The 24,364-nt window shown below is 40.7% G+C and overlaps 1 protein-coding gene across 1 annotated transcript; it reads right to left on the reverse strand.

Moving 5' to 3' along the window:
• Positions 1-2,950: 2,950 nt before the first annotated feature.
• LOC118590315 (olfactory receptor 3A1) lies at positions 2,951-3,907 on the reverse strand. The gene has a single exon (XM_036198227.1). It carries the CDS (start codon positions 3,903-3,905, stop codon positions 2,958-2,960), a length of 948 nt encoding a protein of 315 aa, XP_036054120.1. The 5' UTR covers positions 3,906-3,907; the 3' UTR covers positions 2,951-2,957.
• Positions 3,908-24,364: the final 20,457 nt, after the last annotated feature.

Genomic DNA, 24,364 nt, shown 5'->3' on the forward strand with positions numbered 1-24,364 from the left:
CACCACCACTAGGCTTCATGCTGCTTCTTTTTCTCTCTGCTCTGGACTCTTCCAGATGCCTCTAGATGTTCTCTCCCTAACCTACAATAAATCCCTCCCCCTAACCATAGAGTGGTCAGTTTGATTGTTTCTTTACTGTGCCTCACTTACACCAGAACAGACAGTTTGCTGAAAGGAAATGAAAATAACAAATATATGAATATCTATCCCTCCATCTATTTATAGATAACTAGTCCCAGTAATAAAGGAATTCAACTTAAAGAACACCACAATGCTGTATTTAATTGTTAAAGACAAAAGATACAGTTATAATACCCAGTGACATCAAAGATGTGCAGTAACAAGCATTCTCACACACTGCCAATCAAGATGTAAAATGCTGCACATTTTTTGGCAAAAAGAAAGACAGAATACTTACCAAAGTTTAAATTTGTCTTTGTATTTCCTTTAGCACACATGCACATGCACCCACACTTATACATTACTTGTAGGAATTTAACCAGTCGGGGTAATTGCATATGCATGGAAACACAGATAAATATTAATCTCAGAATTATTAACACTTACAAGAGCAAATAATATAAATGAGTTGATAAAGTAGACCACTGGTAATATATAAAGTGGAATATTTTATAGCTATTAAAATGGATAAGATATGCCGGTAGATTGATTTACATAGTTATATAATGTAAAAGATGAAAGTTAGCTGTAAGGAAATGTGGTCTTTTGAATGTGTGAGTGGGTGTGTGGGGCACTGTAGTAGGCCTGGTGTAGAAAGGCAATGGTGACATTCTGCATCATTTTTGCATTTACAACATGATGTATTTCAGGGCTAATGACAACTTTAAATTGTGAAGAGATTTCTACGTAATAAAAATCAAGAGGACATCGAAGTACATTTCAAAGTAAAAGGAAGATTTCAAATTGTTCAAGAAAGCCTGTGATCTTTCTGGGTAAACAGAGAAGTAGGGTCACTGCCTGAAGTGCTTCTTTGTGATACTGATGTCAGTTGCTCTGTTTCTCATAGCAACAGTGCCATGGCAAGTGACTAGGCTAATCACCCCTTGAAGAAAGGCATAAATGATCAGATGATGGGAAAGCCTAGGCTCCAGAGTATTGGGGGCAAACCAGCTGTGTTTTGCTGCAGTTTTAAATGCTGGCTGGTGGTGAGAAGCGATGGTGGAGAAGTGGCCATTCCCCGCACTAATAGAATGAGAAATTTTCTAGATACTTAAACTAAGAGAACCAGACAACATTAGTGGTGAGAGAGCCTTGATGACTGCTTCATCCCTCCTGCCAAATACAAGTCAAGAAAGGGTCAAGAATTTGCTTGAGGTCAAGAACATTATGGACAGCAGAGGATATGAACTGAGAATGCTTGATGCTTCCCAGTCCCTGTAGGAAGCTCATTGTTTGTATCCTGAAATTTGTGTGATGAGTCAAAAAGATCATGAAAGACCCATTTTTCCACTTGTCTTTTGACAACATTAATAGGCATGAATCAAAAGGCAGGAATGTGTCCCAGGTGTTAATCACAAGCTTTGTTGAATTCATACCCAACATCCCCTCATCCTTGCTCTCTTTTCTCATCTGGGAGAATTTCTTCCTGACTTTATTGGTGCCTCTCTGTCTAGAGAAATGGCAGAGGATCCTCACAGGCACTCTACTACACTCGACAAAACTTGAGCTATTGTTTTCTTAGGACAGAGAATGTGCTACAATAACAGTTTCAGGGCTGTCAAGAACTGGTTATTGCTGGACCACACAGAATGGGAAGCACAAATTATCCATCTCTGACATAAAAAAAACCTTATCCTTCTCAAATCTTTTAACAGCCTCTTGCTATCTTACTATTTTTTTGCATTCTAGCCCATCTCCTGTTCTGTCCCTGTAGCCCATGTCACCCTCACTAATGTTTCTAATATTTCTTCTTCCCTTCATTTGATCTTCTATCCTGATTTCTCCATCATTTATTCATGTTTTCTCACAAATACTCTACCTCCAATCTTGTTTTATGTCCCTCTTCCATGCCACTTCTTTCCATCTCTTCTTAGCCCATCCTTTCACTCTGTCTACCCACATCAAATACCATGAAGAAGTTAAGCCACAAATTCAAGTCAAAAGAAAGTGTCAGAGAAATGGTTTGTACAAATACCAAAGAGACAGCAACACTGTCAAGAAGAAGTTATTAGTCTAAAAACATGTGAAGAGGAAGATGCACCTAAGCAAAGACTAGATTGATGACTGGTGAACAGAAAACAGGATGTAAAAACACTCCAGGTTAGAACCACCCTCTTTCACTGACAGGGTGAGGCAACACAGTGTGGTCTGCATTCACACATAGGTTTACAGCTTGGAGGTTTATAGCAAAGAGTGAGAATTTAGAGAGGAATTTAATATTGAATAATGGGTGGTTGAAGTATTTAAATGTTTAGATTATAAATTCTTATCTTACAAAAGTTTAGAAACAAGCAAGAATGGTAACTGAAGGACGCTCATTTTGCATCGTAACTTTTCTTACATATGAGTGGAGTTTTAATGTTTACAATCATGTCTGTGAGCTGCATCTAGATACAAGTTCTCTAGAATTACTAGGGAATATGAAAGCACAGAGAGAGCTCCCTCCCCATTTCCTCTGAATCTTACAAGAATTTTGTAAGAGGAATGAGCTTTTCCCTTAGGTTTCATAGGCAGACCAACCAGAAACTGAGGAATAAATATGACTCCCGAGGAGGATGCTTTCTGAGACTCATTGGAAACTCAGACCTGGGAGAACCTATGTACATACAATCTATACCTGGGTATGACCTCTTTCAGGGACAATAAATATTATCCCTTATTTTAAGCTTTGAGATAGAAAGAGTTCTGAACATTTGTTGTAGTGTTTGACACTACAAGACACTCCCATCCCTGATTTAGTTTTGAAAGAAAAAGATGGAAGGAAACTTGAAACCCCCTTAAGCTGCTGGCCGCCTCCCTGTGAATACCCTCCAGAGAGCAGCCTGCACATCAGGGTTCCTGAGGCTGTAGATGAGTGGGTTCAGCATGGGGTTGATGACAGTGTTGAAAATCCCAATAGCTTTATCCTTATCTGACAGTTTGGTGGAACCAAGTCTCATATAGTTAAAGATGCCTGCACCATAGAATATGGCAACCACAGTCAGGTGAGAGCTACAGGTGGAGAAGGCTTTCTTCCTGCCTTCAGCAGAGCGGATTCGCAGAACTGCAGCTGCCACATGGATGTAGGAGGTGAAAATGAGTGTCATGGGAGTTCCTGCCATTATGAAACCCACTGCAAAGAGCAGCAACTCATTGAGCTGGGTGCTGGAGCAGGACAGCTGGAAGAGCTGGGGCAGGTCACAGTAGAAGTGATTGATCACATTGGGGCCACAGAAGTCGAGTGTGGATATGGCCACAGTGTGGGTCAGTGCATTGCTGAAGGCACAAGCCCAAGATGTGGCCACCAAGATCCTCTGGACTGTGTGGTTCATGCGGGTGCTGTAGGTGAGGGGTCGGCAGATGGCCAGGAACCGGTCATAAGCCATGGCTGTCAACAGAAAGCAGTCAACCCCAACCAGCAGATGGAAGAAGAAGAGCTGTGTGAGGCAGGCTCCATATGGAATTGTACGCTTGTGGGACAAGATCCGAACCAACATGCAGGGAATAGTGACGCTGATGCAGCCTACATCCATCACTGACAGATTCCCCAGGAAGAAGTACATGGGGGTGTGGAGTTTGGGGTCCACCAAGACAGCTGCCAGGATGCTAAGGTTGCCCCCAACTGTGGTCATGTAAGCCAAGAGGAAGAGTATGAAGAGAACTGGCCACAGCTCTGGTGTCTCCACCAAGCCCAGCAGGATGAACTCAGTAACAGCTGTTCCATTGGCTCTAGCCTTTGGCTGCATGCGTTCCTCTAAAGAAACAACCAAGCAGGAAAACAATCAGCTCTCCCAATGAACTGGGGGAATTTAAATCATAGCTGCCAGAAAACTTACCAATTAGACACTGAAAGGGGAACTTATATCACTCCTTCCCTTCCTTCCCTTTCCTCCCTCCAAATGATATAATTTTATAACAATCTCAAAATAGACAAGAAATCATTTCAGAAGTGTAACCTGTTGTTTCTGAGGATCTGGGGTTGCTTGAGTGTCAGTGTGTTTGTAACGTATCAAAGTTTGTATGTTGGAAAAAATTGTTTATCTGCAAAAATAAAAGAACTATCAAGACAACAGGAGTTAAAAATTTAAGAAGTCCCTATTTATTTAAAATACATTCACTACTGTGTTTTCCCAAAGAAGCGAAATTCTCATGGTATAAAGTTATAAAATTGAAGCAGGTTGTGTGTGTGTGTGTGTGTGTGTGTGTGTGTGTGTGTGTGTGTGTGTGTAAGAGAGAGAAAGAGTGTGTGTGTTAGAGAGAGGGATAGTGTGTGTGAGAGAGTTGTGTGTGTGTGTGTGTGTAAGAGAGAGTGTGAGAGAGAGAGAAAGAGAAAATGACAGAGAGAGAGAGAGAGAGAGAGAGAGAGAGAGAGAATGACAGAGAGAGAGAGAGAGAGAGAGAGAGAGAAATCTCAACCTCATCACTGGCTTTAACTAAAGTGGCATTTACTTCCTTGTTTGTTTCAGTTTTCAAAATTGTCTACAGTTGACACAGAGTTTTAAATGCTATGTGTGCCACACATTGAGCTGGTCATGTAAACCTACCAAATACCACACCACAGTGAACTAATGGAGCAAAAGAAAGAGCTCCCTTTTTCAGCAGCAGTCAATGCCTTTGATGTGGACAGTTTTCCTGGGACATTCTCTGATAACTCTTCCAGATGAGCTACTGTAAGCTTGCTCTAGGCTAGGCACTGTTCTAAGGATTTTACATGTAGTAGTTAATTAAATCCTTCAGCATCACTGTAGAATGAGCTCTATTTTATTCTTTGTTCACATCAAGAAAAACATGAGCAGGCATAAAGCAAGAGACATGGGCAGGGCAGGTTTAACCCTCCAGAGCCCCTGCTCTTAACTACCAACACTTCAGTTAATCTCACGATCTCAGGGCTCAAGGTCTTGCTTTTCTTAAATTCTTCCTGAAGTTCTCTGTGAACCACTCCTATGAGTGGTTTTACTCATAATCCCTGTGGCAGGGCTTTTGTGGACTCCAAGATCTTGCCTTAGAGGCAAGTAGTTGAAGTTCAAGTGAGTGCCTTAGTGAGTCATAGCCACAGCAGCTTTTAATCTTGACTTCCTGCATCCTCATCATTGCTTCTGACAGTTTCTCTGCATAGAATGCTCTTGCAGTGTCCTATGGCCACATCTCCATGATTGGTGCAAAAGATGCTATTTCCTGACCGGTTCCTGCACATTCCAAAGTAACACTTGTGTCTTCACAATCCTAACGCACTTTGATTATGTTCTACAGGTTGCTAACCTTACAGAAATCATTCAGCTATTAACCTAATCACTCCAATTTAATTCAAGGAAAGAATCCATATCTTATTTCTCTTTGGGACCTATACACATAGATCCACTGTATCTGTGCACAACTTCACAAATAAATAGATGGCTGCACCAGATGACAAAAAAAAAGGAGCTTCCGTGACTAGCAAGAAGATTTTTAAGGGATAAATATGAATTTGGAAAAGCTAGACTTTGAAAGGAGGGTGGATAGAATTGAGTGAGAAGCACTGGTTTTCCTCCAGTTGAGATGATGATCAGAAATACCTTTTAATATAAACTTTACAAATAATTTTTACAGTAAGAGCAATTATTCCTTGAAAAAGAAAATCCAGTCATACCATGTCACAGAACACTAGCTGTTGCCTTGATCCCAACCAAGAAGAGAATAAGCTTGTATGAAGTCACCTAAGACCACCATCCAGATGTCTGTGGTTGATGGGATTTTGAGAGGACCACTGCTGGTGAGGATCACCACTGGTGAGGACCATTGCTGACAGTGAAACAGCTCTTTAACTCACTTGCAGAAGACTTGTCATCTGGACCAAGTATTTTTTTTTTTATTTTGAGACTCTGATCAACATATCTGTAAAGCCAGGAAGGTCAACTAGCTAAGAAACAGCTGAAGTCCCTTTCTGTTGACTTAAGGGCAATGCAAGGGCCATGAAAACTCACCAGTGATGGCTCAGGACCAATGTGGTTTTGTGGAAAATGATGTGAAACACACAAACTCATTCAGCTTCAGTGAAAACAGTAAGGAGCTATATATATATATAGAGAGAGAGAGAGAGAAAGGAAGAAAAAGAGAGAGAAACAAGACAAAGAGAGGCTGAGGCATCTCTGTCCTGGGATTTTCCATCATAATATCAGCCTCTTGGGACTTCAAAATTAGTGCCTAGAAATGGGAGGAGGGTGTGCATGCAGGCAAGGTCAGGTCAAGGATACCAGCCCTAATAAACACCACAATGGTTACGCAATGGAGGGTCACATCACATGGAGACCCAGAGTTTTCCCTGTGTCTTTGTTCTCACCCTCATGTTGTCTACAGGCATGCAGAGGAGATGGACACAAGCAGACAGGGTATGAAGGGCTGCCTGCTTGCCCCAGAGCCACCCAGGGAATTACAGGAGGCACCAGGACTGTTTGGGTCTATAGGCTAAGAAAAGAGCTCCTTTTTGTGCCTGCTACAAACAGGATTTAACACGACCTAGCATGTCTGACTTTTAAACTTGTGGATGAGGAAAGAAATGTCTTTGGGTCTGAGGATGAAAGAGAAACTCAAGGAAGGAGGCAAATCAGAAGAGGCCCATGGCAACCAAACCAAATCCTCAAGGATAAAATATGTTCCACCAAGAGCCTTGTTAGTGAGGGCCACAGGGACTATGCCTTGGGATTCCTGTAATGATCCTGGGAAAGGCCTTGGAAACACTGTGTTGGGAAAAACAGGAGGTGGGGGGAGGGTGCAAAGTTGTTTCCTCTTGTGGGTTTCAGGCCCTTGGATACTGAGAGCCTTAGTGGTACAGATGATGGAAGACGAAATTAGAGCAACTGGGCAACACAATCTTCAAACTCTTTAGCCCTCTCAACAACTGATTAGCTGCCCGAACCCCTGATGCAGTGCACACTCTGAGGGATGGACAGACTTGTCCTCCATTTCTTAGTAACTGTTTATCCCCCTTGGGCCTCAACTTTCTTATCTGTGAAACGTACCTGATTTTCTTTCTTAGGTATTCTGTGAGAATTAAACTCTATAATATACACAGAGTTCCTTTTAGGGAATGGCCAATATTTTTATTAACCTAAGATCAATGGGTAATGTTTACTGTATGCTTGCTATATTCATATATAAAGTACTTTACATGGGGTTGATTGAGTTCCAGTCAGTCCTTCCAATGACTCTGTCATGTACCTGTATCCCTCACATTTTACAATTAATAAATTGGATTTCAAAATGATTCAGTCATTTCCTTATAGCCACACAGGAATTTGAGGATGAGAGGTTTAAATATGCATTTGTACCATTCTTAAGAACATATTCTCAACACCTATGCTATGGGGTACCCTCTCTATCTCCTTCTAAAAGCCCCATTGACCACACAGTGTACTTTTAGATCTGTTTTTGTGTGTAACATTAGCTTTTCTGCTTATCTCATTTAACATTTTTTTTAGAATTTCATACACAATACTAATGACATCATTCCCACTGCAACTTCCCCTCCTTAAACTCCCCTGTGCCCTTCTATTCCTTCTCAAGTTCATGACCCCTTTTAAAATTATTATTATTATTATTATTATTATTATTATTATTATTATTATTATTACATGTGTATACAAATACAACCTACTTATCCCATTTAGTGTTGCTTGTATATCTGTGTGTTTAGGGCTGACCACTTGGGATTGGATCAATTATGAGCTCATCCCTGTGGAAGACTGATTTTCTTCCTCTCTTAGAAGCCATTAACTACCTGTAGCTCTTTGTCTAGGTTTAGGGCCTTGTGAGATTTCCCTCAGCCATGTTTGGATGTCAACTGGTATTGACATTGTGTGGGTCTTGTTTATTTAGGCAACCATACTGTTAATGTTTCATTGGTGTAACTCCCTGTCATGTGTAGAAGACACTACCTCACAGCAGACTGCCTGGTCCTCTAACTCTTGCTGTCTTTCTGATCTTCTTCATTGATATTCCCTTAGCCTAGATGTAGGAGTTGCATTGCAGATGTATCAGTTGGAGATTGGCACCATACAGTCATTTGTTCTCTGCATTTGACCATTTGTAGATTTCTATAACAGTCTCTGTCTGCTGCAAAGAGAAGCTTCTTTGATGAGGGGTGAAAACTAAAGGTATTTATGGCTCTAAGGATAAGAATGTAGAATACAGTTGGTAATTCTCCTGGTTTAGGAATCAGGCAGTAGTAGTCTGTCCTCTAGAGTCTATGACTTCACCAGCCATTAGTAGTTGGCTAGGTTCATAGTACTAGACATGAATTCCCTCCTACCTTAAATACACTTACACAGTTGTTGGTTCCCTCCAAGACATAGGTACCATTATTGTACTCTTTGGTATATCATGCCATTTTGTTCATTGTTGGGGTCCATAAGCTTTACAGCTGGATAGGATTATTGATGATTATTGTGATGACTATTATTGATGTCTATGTAGGATAAACAGGAGATGAGCCCAAGATATCTTAATCCCAATCATAACAACCTGTGATCCTTATTAGCCTGGTTCATAATGCTAAATCATAATTTTAGCTTCTACTTTTAAGATAACTTTCATACAATTCTATTAAACCTGCCACCTATTCTCTTCATGAAAAGTACCTGTTATGTGGGTAGCTGACTTCTCCATATTGATATTAGATTCTTGGGCCCTGTCTTCATTATTTTTGCTGTCACCATGACAAACACCGTGACCAAGGCAACATATTTTATAAAAGCATTTGATTGGGCCCTACTGTTACAGAGAATTAGAGTCCATGATCATCATGACAAGGAGCATGGCAGCAGGCAGGCAGACATGGTACTGGAGCAGTAGCTGAGAGCTTGCATCTGATGAACAAGCAAGAGGCAGGGAAAGAGACAGCTAACTGGAAATGGTATGTGCTTTTTAAACCTCAAAACCTGCTGCTAGTGACATACCTCTTCCAACAAGGTCACACCTCCTCATCCTTCTCAAGCAGTACCACCAACCAAGGACCAAGCATTCAAGCATATGAGCCTACAGGGGCCATTCTCATTCAAACTACCACAGTCTCCAAAGCCTACTTAGGGATGTAATATATGATTGTAGAGGCTTTTCATTGTTCAGCAATATTTTTTCTAAATATAAAACTAAAAATACCATAGTGAAAATTGTCAATAATAGCAGAAACTAAAGCATCAATAAAATTCATGAGAAAGCTAGTTATGCCTTCCTAAATAATTCTTGAGTAAAAGTTAAAGAGCTACTGCTACATTATTATATGAATGACCTAATACAATGACAAGCCAGTGCTGAGCTGGATTTTCAACTTAGGTTAGTCTTGTACTGGCCATTGTATCTTTTTATGCTTTGAATGTGAAATACACCCTGCAGGCTTACATGCTTGAGCATGTGGTCCCTAATTGATGGAGCTGTTTTGGGATCTGTGGAATCTTTGGAGTGGGAAGCATTGTGACTGACTGTCTTAGGGTTTTATTGCTGTGAAGAGACACCATGACCACAGCAACTCTTACAAAGGAAAAACATTAAACCAGGGCTTCCTTACAGTTTCAGAGGTTTAGGCCATTATCATTATGGCAGGACATGGCAGCATGCAGCCAGGCATGGTGCTGGAGAAGGAACTGAGAGTCCTACATTCCCCCAGGCAGCATAGGGAAAAAAACTGTAGTGGGTAGCCATTCCAGCCTTGGCCTGGAAGTTCCAACCCCCATTGAGGCTTCTATAATGGTCATGCCTACAAGGCGGGACTGAGAGAGGACACAAAAGACCCAGGAACAAAAGGAGAGGCCTCTCTTGGTTCCAGGACTCTGGACGCTGGAGGTAGACCCAGCAGAGTTCTCCAGAGAACTGTGCCATACCTTTCCCAGACTCTGCAACCTATCCCTTCATTTGTAAGTTATCCCACAAAATAAACCTCCCTTTTAACTACATGGAGTGGCCTTAATAATTTCACCAATATCTGGTACTCACATGGGGCAAATTCCAAAGGACTGGGCGGCTCCCACCCTCAGCCTCCTCCCTGGCTGGCGGGTACCTAAACCCGCCCGCAAAGTTCCATTTAACCAGTTCCATTCCTGAAAAAGGGATCAGCTAGTCCTGTCTCAGTTCCCTAGCTTAGCCCCTAGACCAGCAAAAACCACTGTGAGTGAGGCATACCCACTCCTCCAAGAGTGCCGACTCCCGCCATCTTGGCTCCTGCCTTCAGCTGCCGCCAGCCAAGGTCGCCAGCAGGCCCTGCTTTGGAGCTATACCAATGCCTCCTGCTGGCTGAAAAGTGCTGCTGCACCCCCCAAAACCACAGAAAGGTAAGCTTATTTCAAGTAAAAGTACTTGATAATTTTACACCTTAAAACTGACTAACAAATTTTGAGTAATTATTGTACTATGGCTGACAACATTACCTCACAAGAATTTTTAAACCTTTTTGCCTGTATGATGAATGACATTTTCCTGGAAATATATGACCTCCCTAAGGCATATCTGGCCTGTACCATTTTGGCATTCATCATAATAATTCACAGTGTTCAAACACTGGTTTAATAATAAGAACAAAGATGAGACATTATTGGGACTGATACAGGCTTTAAAAGATAGCAATGAAGGCTTACAGGAAAAGATTCTCTCTCTGGAATCTGCTAACCAGGATTTACAGGCTTTAAAAGATAGCAATGAAGGCTTACAGAAAAAGATTCTTTCTCTGGAATCTGCTGACCAGAACTTACATAAAAATATTCTCTCTCTGGAATCTGCTAACCAGAATTTATAAAACAGGCTTGTACCCAAAATTGACTTTATTGATAATACATATGAATATATAATGGATAGAACACTAACTCTCCAGAGTGAAGTTGTGGCTACTCAGACACTATATAAGAAAGAAAAATTATCATTAATTGATAAGATAAGGTCTATGGAATCATGTGTTTCAGAAGAACATAAAAACTTCCATGATTCCATGAGAATTCTGGAATCCCTTACAAGAGAGGAAGTTTATTCCCTAGAACAGACCCTAGGTGCTCATTTACAAGCCCTGGAGGAAAATCTCAATAAACATGACAAGGGACCTAATAATCAGAAGGGCAGGACCATACAGGTTGTAACATCTCCAAATGGCTCTCATACAATGACTTATCCTGTTATCATCCATGAGAAGCCATCAATGACACATACCCTGAGCCATATATGACATATACATTACAACCAATTTCAACAAGGGACTTTAAAAATACAAAGGAAGCAATAGTTACATATGGGCTACACTCCACATATGTAAAACAGATGTTAAATTCATGGTCTACCTCACATAGAATCATTCCAGATGACTGGCATCAGTTAATTTCAGCTGTTCTAAAATATAGCCAGCAGTTACAGTGGAAAAGCTGGTTGAGAGAAGAAGCAAGAAATTTAGAACAACAAGGTAAATTCAGAAGTTTTGTGATCTCCCAAGATCAAATACTTGGTGAGGGATGTTTTGCTGACAGGAATGTACAAGCCACTTATGACAAGGATACAATATCCCTATGCCATACAGCAGCTCTAAATGCTTGGGAAAAAATTCCAGAACCTGGAAAAGCAACTGAGGTATACACAAAGATATTTCAGGGACCACACTAATCCTTTACTGATTTTTTACAAAGGCTGAACACAGCTATAACAAAAGCTGTGTCAGATAAAGAATTAAGAAAAGTATTAACTGAGTCCTTGGCATTTGACAATGCTAATGCAGAATGCAAAAAAATACTTACACCTTTAAAGATCAGATCAGCTCCTTTGGAAGAATGGATTCAGTATACTAATGGTGTTGAGTCTCTTAACTACAGTAATGAGGCTTGGATAGGAGAGACAAATCCCAGAGGTGAAAGAAGGCCCCGTGGTACCAAATGTTTTAAATGTGGTACACCAGGTCATATAAGGAAAAACTGTATATGGGGTAATCCTAGAAGTAATACTCCTTCTAGGAATAGCCTAAACAGAAGACCACAACCACCTCCTGGATTATGTAAAAGATGTGGCAAAGGCCAACATTGGACCAATGAGTGCAGATCAAAAATAGATATACAAGTCAACACTTTACTGGTGGGAAATGCCTCAGGGGGCCTTTTGCAGGCCCCCAAATCAAATGTGGTAAGAACATTCCCAGCCACTGTGGAAGAAATTCCTCTCCCGGACAACTAAGTAAATCAATGCCCAATGTAAAAACTGATACTGCAATGGATGATAAAACAGCCCTGATAGATGAGTCACAGTTTACAAAGAATACAACAAAACAAGTATTTTGGCTAACTTCCATAAATGAACAAAGACCAAAGCTTAGAATTCTAATTAATGCCCTGGTTCTGGAGGGCTTGGTAGACATAGGTGTGGATGTGACAATAATTACACCACAATCATGGCATCCGAATTGGCCTCTTCAAGAGGTAGATGTTCAACTTTTAGGAATTGCCACCCTATCTCAGATAAAACAGAGTTCAAGATGAGTTAAATGCATAGGGCCAGAAGGACAGAGAGGAAGGCTGAAGCAATATGTAGCAAATGTAGCAGTAAATCTTTGGGGCCGAGATCTGTTACAACAGTGGAATACCCAGATTAAAATTCCTACACTCGAGGTGAGTGCCTTGGTTATAGTCAGGGAGGCACCTGTGCCTGGGTCCCACCACTGGACACAGGCCACTCTGGGAGGACCTGACCAACTTAGCCCCAGTTTCCTGCCAATCGGCAGGCCCTGCAGGAAGGCTTCCCTTTTCCAAGACTTCAGACAGACACTGCAGTCTCCACACCCTGCCCCCACACCCATTTTCCCAAGAACTCAGCGACTTCCCGAGACTCAGAGACCAGCCCCAGGCTCCCATCTGCCCTGGAACGCCCATCTGGACCAGAGGTGAGTGCCTGGGTTATAGTCAGAGAGGCAACTGCACCTGGGTCCCACCTCTGGACACAGGCCACTCTGGGAGGACCTAACCAACTTGGCCCCAGTTTCCTGACAATCTACAGGCCCTGCAGGAAGGCTCCCCTTTTCCAAGACTGCAGGCAGACACTGCAGTCTACACACCCTGCCCCCACACCCAATTACCCAAAACCCTAGCCACTTGCTGAGACTCAGAGACCAGCCCCCAGCTTCCATCAGCCCTGGAACTCCCATCTGGACCAGAGAGACCCCAGCCACTTCCTGAGAATCAGAGACCAGCCCCAAGCTTCCATCCTGCCCTAGAACTCCCATCTGGACCAGAGAACAGAGGAACTCCTATCTGGACAAGAGGAGCTCCCATCTGGACAAAATAAGGAGACCCCAAGGACTTCCCGAGACTCAGAGTCCAGCCCCCCAGCTGCTATCCAGCCAGCACTCTCATCTGGACCAGCACTCCCATCTGGCCCAGAGCTTCCATCTGGACCAGAGAGAGGCTCCCTAAATCTGTCAGCTCTCTCTGGACCAAGTGCACTGATAAGACCAAGAACAACTCCACAAGGAGATAGGCAGATGTCAAGGCAGAAGTACATACAACAAAATAAAGAGCAATGCAGCATCACCAGAACCTACCCCTTCTCCAACAGCTAAACCTGAACATCATGGAAAGGAAGAAGAAGAAGAAGAAGAAGAAGAAGAAGAAGAAGAAGAAGAAGAAGAAGAAGAAGAAAACAACCTTATGAGTAACATGAAGAAGCTACAGCCTTATATAGAAGAAATCAAAAATGAAGTAGAGGAACGGACAAATAAAAAATGGGAAGAACGTTATAAAAAACTAGAGGAAAGGACAATTAAAGCAGAAGAAAACAATAAATCCTTGAATGAAAATCATGAAAAAGCAAGGGAGACAATCCAAGACCTGAATAGGGAAATAGAAAAAATGAAGGAGACACTAGCAGAAGGAATGTTGGAAATAGAAAATCTGAGTAAACAAACAGGAACTTCAGAGGCAAGTATAACCAACAGAATGCAAGAGATGGAAGAGAGGATCTCTGGTGTTGAAGATACAGTAGAAGAAATAGATTCATCAGTCAAAGGAAACACTAAAACCAATAAAGTCATGACCCAAAATGTCCAAGAAATTTGGGACACAATGAAAAGACCAAACCTACAAATGATAGGGATAGAGGAAGGAGAAGAATACCAACTCAAAGGCACAGAAAATATATTTAACAAGATCATAGAAGAAAACTTTCCCAACTTAAAGAAGGAAATGCCTATGAAGATACAAGAAGCCTATAGAACACCAAACAGACTAGACCCCCAAAAAAAGTCCCCTCGCCACATAATAATTAAACAACTAAACGTACAGAATGAAGAAAGAATATTAAGGGCAACAAACGAAAAAGGCCAAGTGACTTATAAAGGCAAATCCATCAGAATAACACCTGATTTCTCAATGGAGACTTTGAAAGCCAGAAGGACCTGGACAGATATAATGCAGACACTAAGAGACCATGGATGCCAGCCTAGACTAATATACCCAGCAAAACTTTCAGTCATCATAGATGGAATGAACAAGACCTTCCAAGACAAAACCAGATTTAAACAATACTTATCCACAAACCCAGCACTACAGAAAGCACTAGAAGGAAAATTGCGACCTAACAAAGGCAGATACACCCATGAAAACACAAGCAATAGATAACACCACAGCAGTAAACCCCAAAGAAGAGAAGTACAGGCACACTACCACCAAAAAAATAAAAATAACAACAGGAACGAACAATCACTGGTCATTAATATCCCTTAATATCAATGGACTTAATTCAGCTATAAAAAGACACAGACTAACAGAATGGATACAAAAACAGGACCCATCTTTCTGCTGCATACAAGAAACACACCTCAAATTGAAAGACAGACACCTCCTAAGAATAAAAGGCTGGGAAAAGACTTTCCAATCAAATGGTCTTAAGAAGCAAGCTGGTGTAGCCATCCTAATATCCAGAAAAATAGACTTCAAACTAAAATCAATCAAAAGAGATGATGAAGGACATTACATACTCATCGCAGGAAAGATCCACAAAGATGAAGTCTTAATTCTGAACATTTATGCCCCAAACACAAGGGCACCCACATATGTAAAAGAAACATTACTAAAGTTTAAATCACATATAAAACCCCACACATTAATAGTGGGAGACTTCAACACCCCACTTTCACCTCTGGACAGATCGGCCAAATTGAAACTTAACAGAGACATAATGGACTTAACTGATGATATGGCTCAAATGGACTTGATCGATATCTACAGACCATTCCACCCAAACAAAAAAGAATATACCTTCTTCTCAGCACCCCATGGAACCTTCTCTAAAATTGACCACATACTGGGCCACAAAGCAAATCACAACAGATACAAAACAATTGGAATAACCTCCTGTGTTCTATCAGACCACCATGGTTTAAAGTTAGATTTCAACAACAGAAAAAAACTACAGAAATCCTACAATCTCATGGAAACTGAATAATGCTCAATGGGTTAAGGAAGAAATAAAGAAATAAATTAAAGACTTCCTAGAGATCAATGAAAATGAATACACCACATACCCAAACTTATGGGACACTATGAAATCAGTGCTAAGAGAGAAATGCATAGCACTGAATGCCCACATAAAGAAGCTGGAGAAATCTCACGCTAGTGACTTGACAGCACACCTGAAATCCCTTGAACAGGAAGAAGCAAAGTCTCCCAGGAGGAACAGGCACCAGGAAATTATCAAATTGAGAGCTGAAATCAATAAAATAGAAATAAAGAGAACAATACAAAGGATTAATGAAACAAAGAGTTGGTTCTTTGAGAAGATCAACAAGATAGACAAGCCCTTATCCAAACTAACCAAAAGACAGAGAGCGAGCATCCAAATTAACAAAATCAGAAATGAAAAGGGGCACATAACAACAGACAATGAGGAAATCCAGAGAATCATCAGGTCATACTTCAAAAACCTCTACTCCACAAAACTGGAAAATCTAAAAGAAATGGATAATTTTCTGGATAGGTACCACATACCTAAGTTAAATCAATACCAGATAAACCATTTAAATAGTCCAATAACCCCTAAGGAAATAGAATCAGTCATTTAAAGTCTCCCAACCTAAAAAAGCCTTGGACCTGATGGTTTCACTGCAGAATTCTACCAGATCTTCAAAGAAGACTTAATACCAATACTCTTTAAATTGTTCCACACAATAGAAGCAGAAGCTATATTACCAAACTCCTTCTATGAGGCTACAATTACCCTGATTCCTAAACCAAACAAAGATGCAACAAAGAAAGAGAACTACAGACCAATCTCCCTCATGAAAATTGATGCAAAAATACTCAATAAAATTCTGGCAAGCAGACTCCAAGAAAACATCAAAACAATTATCCACCATGATCAAGTAGGTTTCATCCCAGGGATGCAAGGGTGGTTCAACATATGAAAGTCCGTCAATGTAATACACCATATAAACAAACTCCAAAGAAAAAAACCACATGATCATCTCACTAGATGCAGAAAAGGCATTTGACAAAATCCAACACCTCTTCATGATAAAGGTCTTAGAGTGATCAGGAATACAGGGAACATACCTAAACATAATAAGGGCAATCTACAACAAGCCGACAGCCAACATCAAATTTAATGGAGAGAAACTCAAAGCAATACCACTGAAATCAGGAACAAGGCAAGGCTGTCCCCTCTTCCCCTACTTATTCAATATAGTACTTGAAGTTCTAGCCAGAGCTATAAGACAACATAAAGAGATTAAGGGGATACATATTGGAAAGGAAGAAGTCAAGCTCTCCCTATTTGCAGATGACATGTTAGTATACATGAGTGACCCCAAAAATTCAACCAAGGAACTGATACAGCTAAAAAAAACCTTCAGCAACATTGCAGGATACAAGATCAACTCAAAAAAATCAGTAGCCCTTCTATATACATTAGACAAACAGGCTGAGAAGGAAATCAGAAATACATCACCCTTTACAATAGCCACAAATGATATAAAATACCTTGGGGTTACTCTAACTAAGCATGTGAAGGACCTATATGATGAGAACTTTAAGTCCCTGAAAAAAGAAATTGAAGATGTCAGAAAATGGAAAGGTCTCCCATGCTCATGGATAGGCAGAATTAACATAGTAAAAATGGTGATCTTACCAAAAGCAATCTACAGATTCAACACAATCCCCATCAAATTACCAACACAATTCTTCACAGACCTGGAAAGAATAATACTCAACTTCAAAACAAAAAACCCAGGATAGCCAAAAGAATCCTGTACAATAAAACAACCTCTGGAGGCATCACAATCCCTGACCTCAAGCTCTACTGTAGAGCTACAGTAATAAAAACAGCTTAGTACTGGCATAAAACCAACATGTGGACAAATGGAATCAAACTGAAGACCCTGACATTAGATCACACACCTATGAACATATAATTTTTGACAAAGAAGCCAAAAATGTACAATGGAAAAAAGAAAGCATCTTCAACAAATGGTGCTGGCATAACTGGATATCAATGTGTACAAGGCTGCAAATAGATCCATATCTGTCCCCATGCACAAAACTTAAATCCAAGTGGATCAAAGACCTCAACATAAATCCAGCTACTCTGAACCTGATAGTAGAGAAAGTAGGAAGTACTCTTGAATGCATTGGCACCGGAGATCACTTTCTAAATATAACACCAGTAGCACAGACACTGAGAGAAACAATCAATCAATGGGACCTGTTGAAACTGAGAAGCTTTTGTAGAGCAAAGGACACGGTCAACAAGACAAAGCGACAGCCTACAGAATGGGAAAAGGTCTTCACCAACCCCACATCTGACAGAGGGCTGATATCCAGGATATATAAAGAACTCAAGAAATTAGACATCAAAATGCCCAACAGTCCAATTAAGAAATGGGCTATGGAACTAAACAGAGAATTCTCAACAGAGGAAATTCAAATTGCTGAAAGACATTTAAGGAATTGCTCAACATCCCTAATTATCTGGGAAATGCAAATCAAAACGACTCTGAGATACCACCTTACACCTGTCAGAATGGCTAAGATCAAAAGCACAGAAGACAGCTTATGCTGGAGAGGATGTGGAGCAAGGGGAACTCTCCTCCACTGCTGGTGGGAATGCAAGCTTATACAGCCACTTTGGAAATCAATATGGTGCTTCCTTAGAAAATTGGGAATCCATCTTCTCCAAGACCCAGCATATACCCAAGGAATGCTCAATCATACCACAAGGGCATTTGTTCAGCTATGTTTGTATCAGCTTTGTTTGTAATAGCCAGAACCTGGAAACAACCTAGATGCCCTTCAACTGAAGAATGGATAAAGAAAATATGGTACATATACACAATGGAGTACTACTCAGCAGAGAAAAATAATGACATCATGGGGTTTGCAGGCAAATGGATGGATCTAGAAAATATCATCCTGAGTGAGGTAACCCAGACTCAGAAGGACAAACACGGTATGTACTCACTCATAGGAGGATACTAGATGTAAAACAAAGATGACTAGACTACTACACAACTCCAGGGAGGCTACCTAGAAAACAGGACCCTAGGAAAGACCCAAGGATCACCCAATGACAGAGAAATGGATGAGATCTACATGAACAACCTGGACAACAGTGGGAGTAATGAAGGGCAAGATTTGAGGGAAAGAAAGCTTAGGGGAGTAGGAGATCCCAGCTGGATCAAGAACAGAAAGGGAGAATGAAGAATAACAGACCATGATAAATGAAGATCACATGAGAACAGGAATAGGCAGAGTGCTCAAGAGGTCCCCAGAAATCCACAATGATACATCCTCTGTAGTCTGCTGGCAATGGTCGAGAGAAAGCCTGATCTGACCTAGTCTGGTGATCAGATGACTAAACACCCTAACAGTCGTCTTGGAACTCTCATCCAATAACAGATGGAAGTGGATGCAGAGATTCTCAGCCATGCCCCAGATGGAGCTCCAGGTGTCCAGCTGTCGAGAAAGAGGAGGGTCTGCAAGAGCGTGAATTGTTGAATACAAGATTGAAAAAAGCACAGGGGCAAATAGCTGAACGAATGGAAGCACATGAATTATAAACCAAAGGCTGTGGAGCCCCCAGGTGGATCATGTCCTCTGGATAAGTGAGACAATTGAATAGCTTGATCTGTTTGTGAGGCACCCAGTCTGTGGGACCAGGATCTGTCCTTAGTGCATGAGCTGGCTGTTTGGAACCTTGGGCTTACACAGGGACACTTTGCTCAGCCTGGAAGGAGGGGACTGGACCTGCCTTACTGAATCCACCAGGTTTAAATGAATCCCCAGGGGTGCCTTGATCCTGGAGGACATGGGAATGGAGGGGAGGGCCTGGGGGGAAGGTGGGGGTGGGAGCGGGTGGGGGGGACAGGGGAACCCATGGCTGATGTATAAAATTTAAAACACATAATAATAAAGCAAAAAAATTTAAAAAATAAAATAATAAAATTCCTACACTCTCAGAAAAGAAATACAGACCAATGCATGTTTCTAGGAATAATATCATAACATGCTATAAAAAAAATGTCACCAACCATTTAGGCTGTACACAAACAGAGCACAACTGCTGTTGAACTCTCAGAAGTACCAACTGCCTTACCTTTAAAATGGCTAACTAATAAACCTGTCTGGGTTTGACAGTGGCCTTTGAAAAAATTGAAGCTACAAGCTTTAGAACAGCTGGTTCAAGAGCAGTTAAATGCTCATCATATTGAAGAATCTACCAGCCCTTGGAATTTTCCTGTATTTTTATTTTAAAAAGTCTGGTTCTTAATTATAACAATTCTCAGCCAGTCAAGAGATATAAATGGAAGGTCCTCCCACAGGGAATGTTAAACAGCCCTACATTATGCCAATACTTTGTGCAAAAACCATTGGAGATAATTTGTGTAAAGTTTCCACAATCCATAATTTATCACTATATGGATGATATCCTATTAGCTGATCCAAAGTTAGACACATTAGAAAGCATGTTTGAAGAAGTAAAAAAAAAAAAAAGTTTTGCCTCACTGGGGACTGCAAATTGCTCCTGAAAAAATACAAAGAGGAGATTCTATTTATTACTTAGGATATAACATAGAGCTACAAAAAATTAGACCCCAAAAGGTACAACTGAGAAGAGATCGATTGAAGACTCTTAATGATTTTCAAAAGTTGTTAGGAAGCATTTCCAACTTATTGGGTATCATGGGAATACCCAAAGGTGGACTGTAGTATGAATCTTAAAGAGTCTTATTAATAAAACTCAACCCGAGGCCAGTTATTGGGGTGACTGCTGGAAGATCAGAGAAGCAGAACAAGCCACAGCTATCTCACCTTGCTAGTTCCTCAGGTGATCTTGTTTCCTCAGGCTGGAAGCTTCTGAGTCCTCCTCCACATGAATCTCAGCTGAACTGTGTTGCTCCAAAGCTTAAACTAACTACATGCTTTTTCCTCTTTAGTTCCTGGTCCTCGCGCCTTATACACCCTTTTCTTTCTGCCCCCACTCCCTGGGATTAAAGGCGTGGGTCACCATGCTTAGCTGTTTCTAAAGTGGCCTTGAACTCAGAGATCTGGCTAGCTCTATCTCCCAAGTGCTGGGATTAAAGGTGTGTACCACCACCGCCCAACTTCTGTTATGGTTTATTCTTCCCATTTTCTAGCCACCATTTCTGGCTCTGTTCTAGTGGCTGTCTGTTCTCTGACCCCAGATATGTTTATTTCGGGGAACACACAATATTTCAGGGAACACAATACCCACCACAGTGGACTACAAAATTTGGCTAGTACTCTAGAAGGGGACAAAGAATTAAACAGTCCAAGAGAATTATCAGCCGAAGCTGAGAAGGAATTGGCTCTAGTAGAAAAGACAACTCGAGAAGCACATGTGGATTGTGTGGATCCAGAACCTAAATTCATTCTTGTCATATTCCCCTCCAGATATTCCCCCACAGGTATTTTGATGTAGAGGGAAGATATTATATTGGAATGGATATTCCCACCTTGTAAACCAAATAAGAAATTAAAGACTTATATAGAAAAGATCTCTGATTTGACTCAAAAAGGTAAATTAAGACTTTGCCAGTTGACAGGAAGACCCAGCAGAAATTGTAGTACCTTTAACTAATGAGGAAATTTCATCACTATGGAAAGATAATGAATACTGGCAGAGAGCCTGCAGTAACTTTTTGGGAGAGAGTAACAACCATTATCCCAAAAGCAAGAGAATAGAATTCATAAAGAAGACTGAATGGGTCCTTCCTCACATTGTATGACAAAAGCCAATTTCTGGAGTCCTCACATTCTATACTGATGCAAATAAATCAGGGAAATCAGGATACAAATCAGGAAACTTAAGTAAAGTGGTACAAAGTCCATACAGCTCTGTACAAAAGGCAGAACTCTGTGCCATTCTTATGGTACTGATGGACTTCACAGAACCCCTCAATATAGTCACTGACTCTCAATATGCAGAGAGAGTTGTTTTACATATTTAAACTGCTGAATTTATTCCTGATAATACAGAATTAACTTCATTATTCATACAATTGCAGGAAATCGTCACCGGGGCTTGCTTACAGTTTCAGAGGTTTAGGCCATTATCATTATGGCAGGACATGGCAGCATGCAGACAGGCATGGTGCTGGAGAAGGAACTGAGAGTCCTATATTCCCCCAGGCAGCAGAGGGAAAAAAACTGTGTCAAACTGGGCATAGTTTGATCATCCAAGGCCACACCTCCTAATAGTGCCACTCCCTATGGGCCAAGAATTCAAACACATGAGTCTATGGAGGCTATTCCTATTCAAACCACCATATTTTCAACCTGATCCTACTTCTGGCCTAAGCTTTCTGCTTCCTTGACTGTCAAGAAATATATCACAACCATGCATCCCAGCCTTGAACAGAGCTACCCCAGGCTCTGTGCCCTTTCTATCACAATGGAACTCTGAACAAAAGTAAACCTCTCCCCACTTAAATTGCTTCTAGTAAATATTTTGTCAGGAGATGATAAAAATGATACAGATATTTAACCTTTGGCTTCAGTTTAAAGCTATGTTGGACAAGCAGCCCCAGCAGAGGCCTGGCAGAAATAAATACTCTTTGGTTTTGAAGAGACCAGGGTGCAAAATGAGGGAAGATAGCAACAGTTTCAGGCTCCAGACCAAACTATTCTTGCCCTTGGACCTAGAACCAAGTATCACTAGCCATAATTGAATAATTGGGACAGTAAGAAGCTCTAAGGGGCCTCTTCTGATCACCAATAGAAGGGTCAAATGTGAACATTAGTGTTTCAGAGCAAACCTATGCATTCTGGAGGCAGGTATTTTCCTTTTGAGACACAGTTCCTATTTTGTTCCTGGGCACGGGAACACAAATATGTAACCAAAGGCTATAAAGTACCTATGTGACTCTAACTGCTCATAATGAAATGAGTGTTCTCTTTCTCTTTGCATTGTGCCATGGAGGAGGCAGAGTTCTTTGTGCTCACAGACAACACAAGGGGGAACCAGAAATGTTAAACACACCATGTTACTCCTTCAAAGGAAGTGATGCCCAACCTGTTATCTGTCCAGAAGGCTGGAAGCAGATGTGGTAAATATCCTGATGACCTATTCATGAGCTATCTCTATGTCTTAGATCACACCAGACCCTGCCCCAGACCCTTAAAATGAGCTTGTTTTTCCAGTTGATCTATAGAACCTATCTTTCCATCTTTATGGATAGTATCAGAGGTAGTCAGTTTTACAGAACCCATCTTTATGGAAGGTGTCACATGTACTTTACAAAGAGTTTTGATGTCGTCACGTCTGATCTTCACTTAGCTTACTTTGTTCCTCAAGGAGATTTGTGTGTGCTTTATTAAGCAGACAGGACTGAGTTAATTACCACCAGGAAAGCTTTCACCCAATTGAGCTGTGCTTGAATATGCCTAAATTAAACTACTTGGGGTCAGATTCCCAAAGTTTGAATCAACACTGGCTACTTAGTCATGTTGAACTGAACTGCCTTCTTGCTTCCTATGGACTGTTACTCTAATGTCACAGAGACAACCCCACCCCACCCCAACAACAACAGATAGTTTTGCTGGGTATAATAGTCTGATCTGGCAGTTTTCCTCTTACAAAACTAAAAATACAACCTTCTGCCCCTTCTGGCTTCTAGAGTCTCCACTGAAAATTGGTTAGTTATTCTAAAAGGGCTGACTTTTGTATATGACTTAGCCCATCTGCTTGTCACTACCACATTTTCTTCTCTCTAAATACTTAGTGTTTTGACTGAAATATGATGTGGGGAGTTTCTTCTCAGTCCTGTTTGGCATCCTTTGTGTCTCTTGTATCTGGACAGGCATCTCTTACCCTAGATTTGAAATTTTTTTCCTCTGTGATTTTGTTGGAAATATTTTTTGTCTTTGGTACCACATTCTCCTTCTTCATGTACATACTTTATAAATTGAGTCTTTACTGTGTCTTACGGATCTCATATGCTCCTTCCAGTCAAACTTTTTTTTTTGTCACTGACTTTAACGAAATGGTCTAATTCTTCTACTTTATCCTCAAACCCTAATAGTTCATCCTCCATGAGATCCATTCTATTGGTGACGATTTCCACTGAGATTTTTTTTTTATCATTTGGCTTATTGAATTTTTCTTTTGAAGGATCATTACAGTTTGCTTTTTCACCAGTATTTCTATCTCTGTTGAATTCTATTTTCTTATCTTGAATTTACTTCTTTATTTCATACAACTGTTTGTATTTTCATGAAATTCATTCAGGATTTGTGTGTGTGTGTGTGTGTGTGTGTGTGTGTGTGTGTGTGTTGTGAGAGGGTGCTCTTAAAATTCATTCACATGTTTGTGTCCTCTTTGAGATCTTTTGGATATAATTATATCATTGTTTTCAGTTATCTGTTTGGAATCTTCTAAGTCACCATCACGGCAGCCATTGCTACGGAACTGGTTTGTTTTAGAGAAGACATTTTGTCTTGAGTATTCCTGACTCTACTGTTTCTATATTTATTCTATATTTATTATTTATATATATATATATATATATATATATATATATATATATTCTATATATATACTCACCTAGAAGTGTTTGCTGGTTATGACTTTCTGCAAAACCTGTGTGGGCTTTCTTCCCCCACTACTTGATACTACCCTTGCTTTATGGACTTTTGCTTGGCTCATTATTTTTTAAAAGTTCAGATATGGAGAAACTTGGTATTGATTCATCTATGGGATAGTTGAA

The sequence above is a fragment of the Onychomys torridus genome, chromosome 8, assembly GCF_903995425.1.
Source record: "Onychomys torridus chromosome 8, mOncTor1.1, whole genome shotgun sequence".
Taxonomy (NCBI): domain Eukaryota; kingdom Metazoa; phylum Chordata; class Mammalia; order Rodentia; family Cricetidae; genus Onychomys; species Onychomys torridus.

Excerpts from the sequence above, each read along its gene's own strand:
- LOC118590315 (XM_036198227.1), bottom strand. The coding sequence starts at position 3,905 with ATGCAGCCAAAGGCTAGAGCCAATGGAACAGCTGTTACTGAGTTCATC.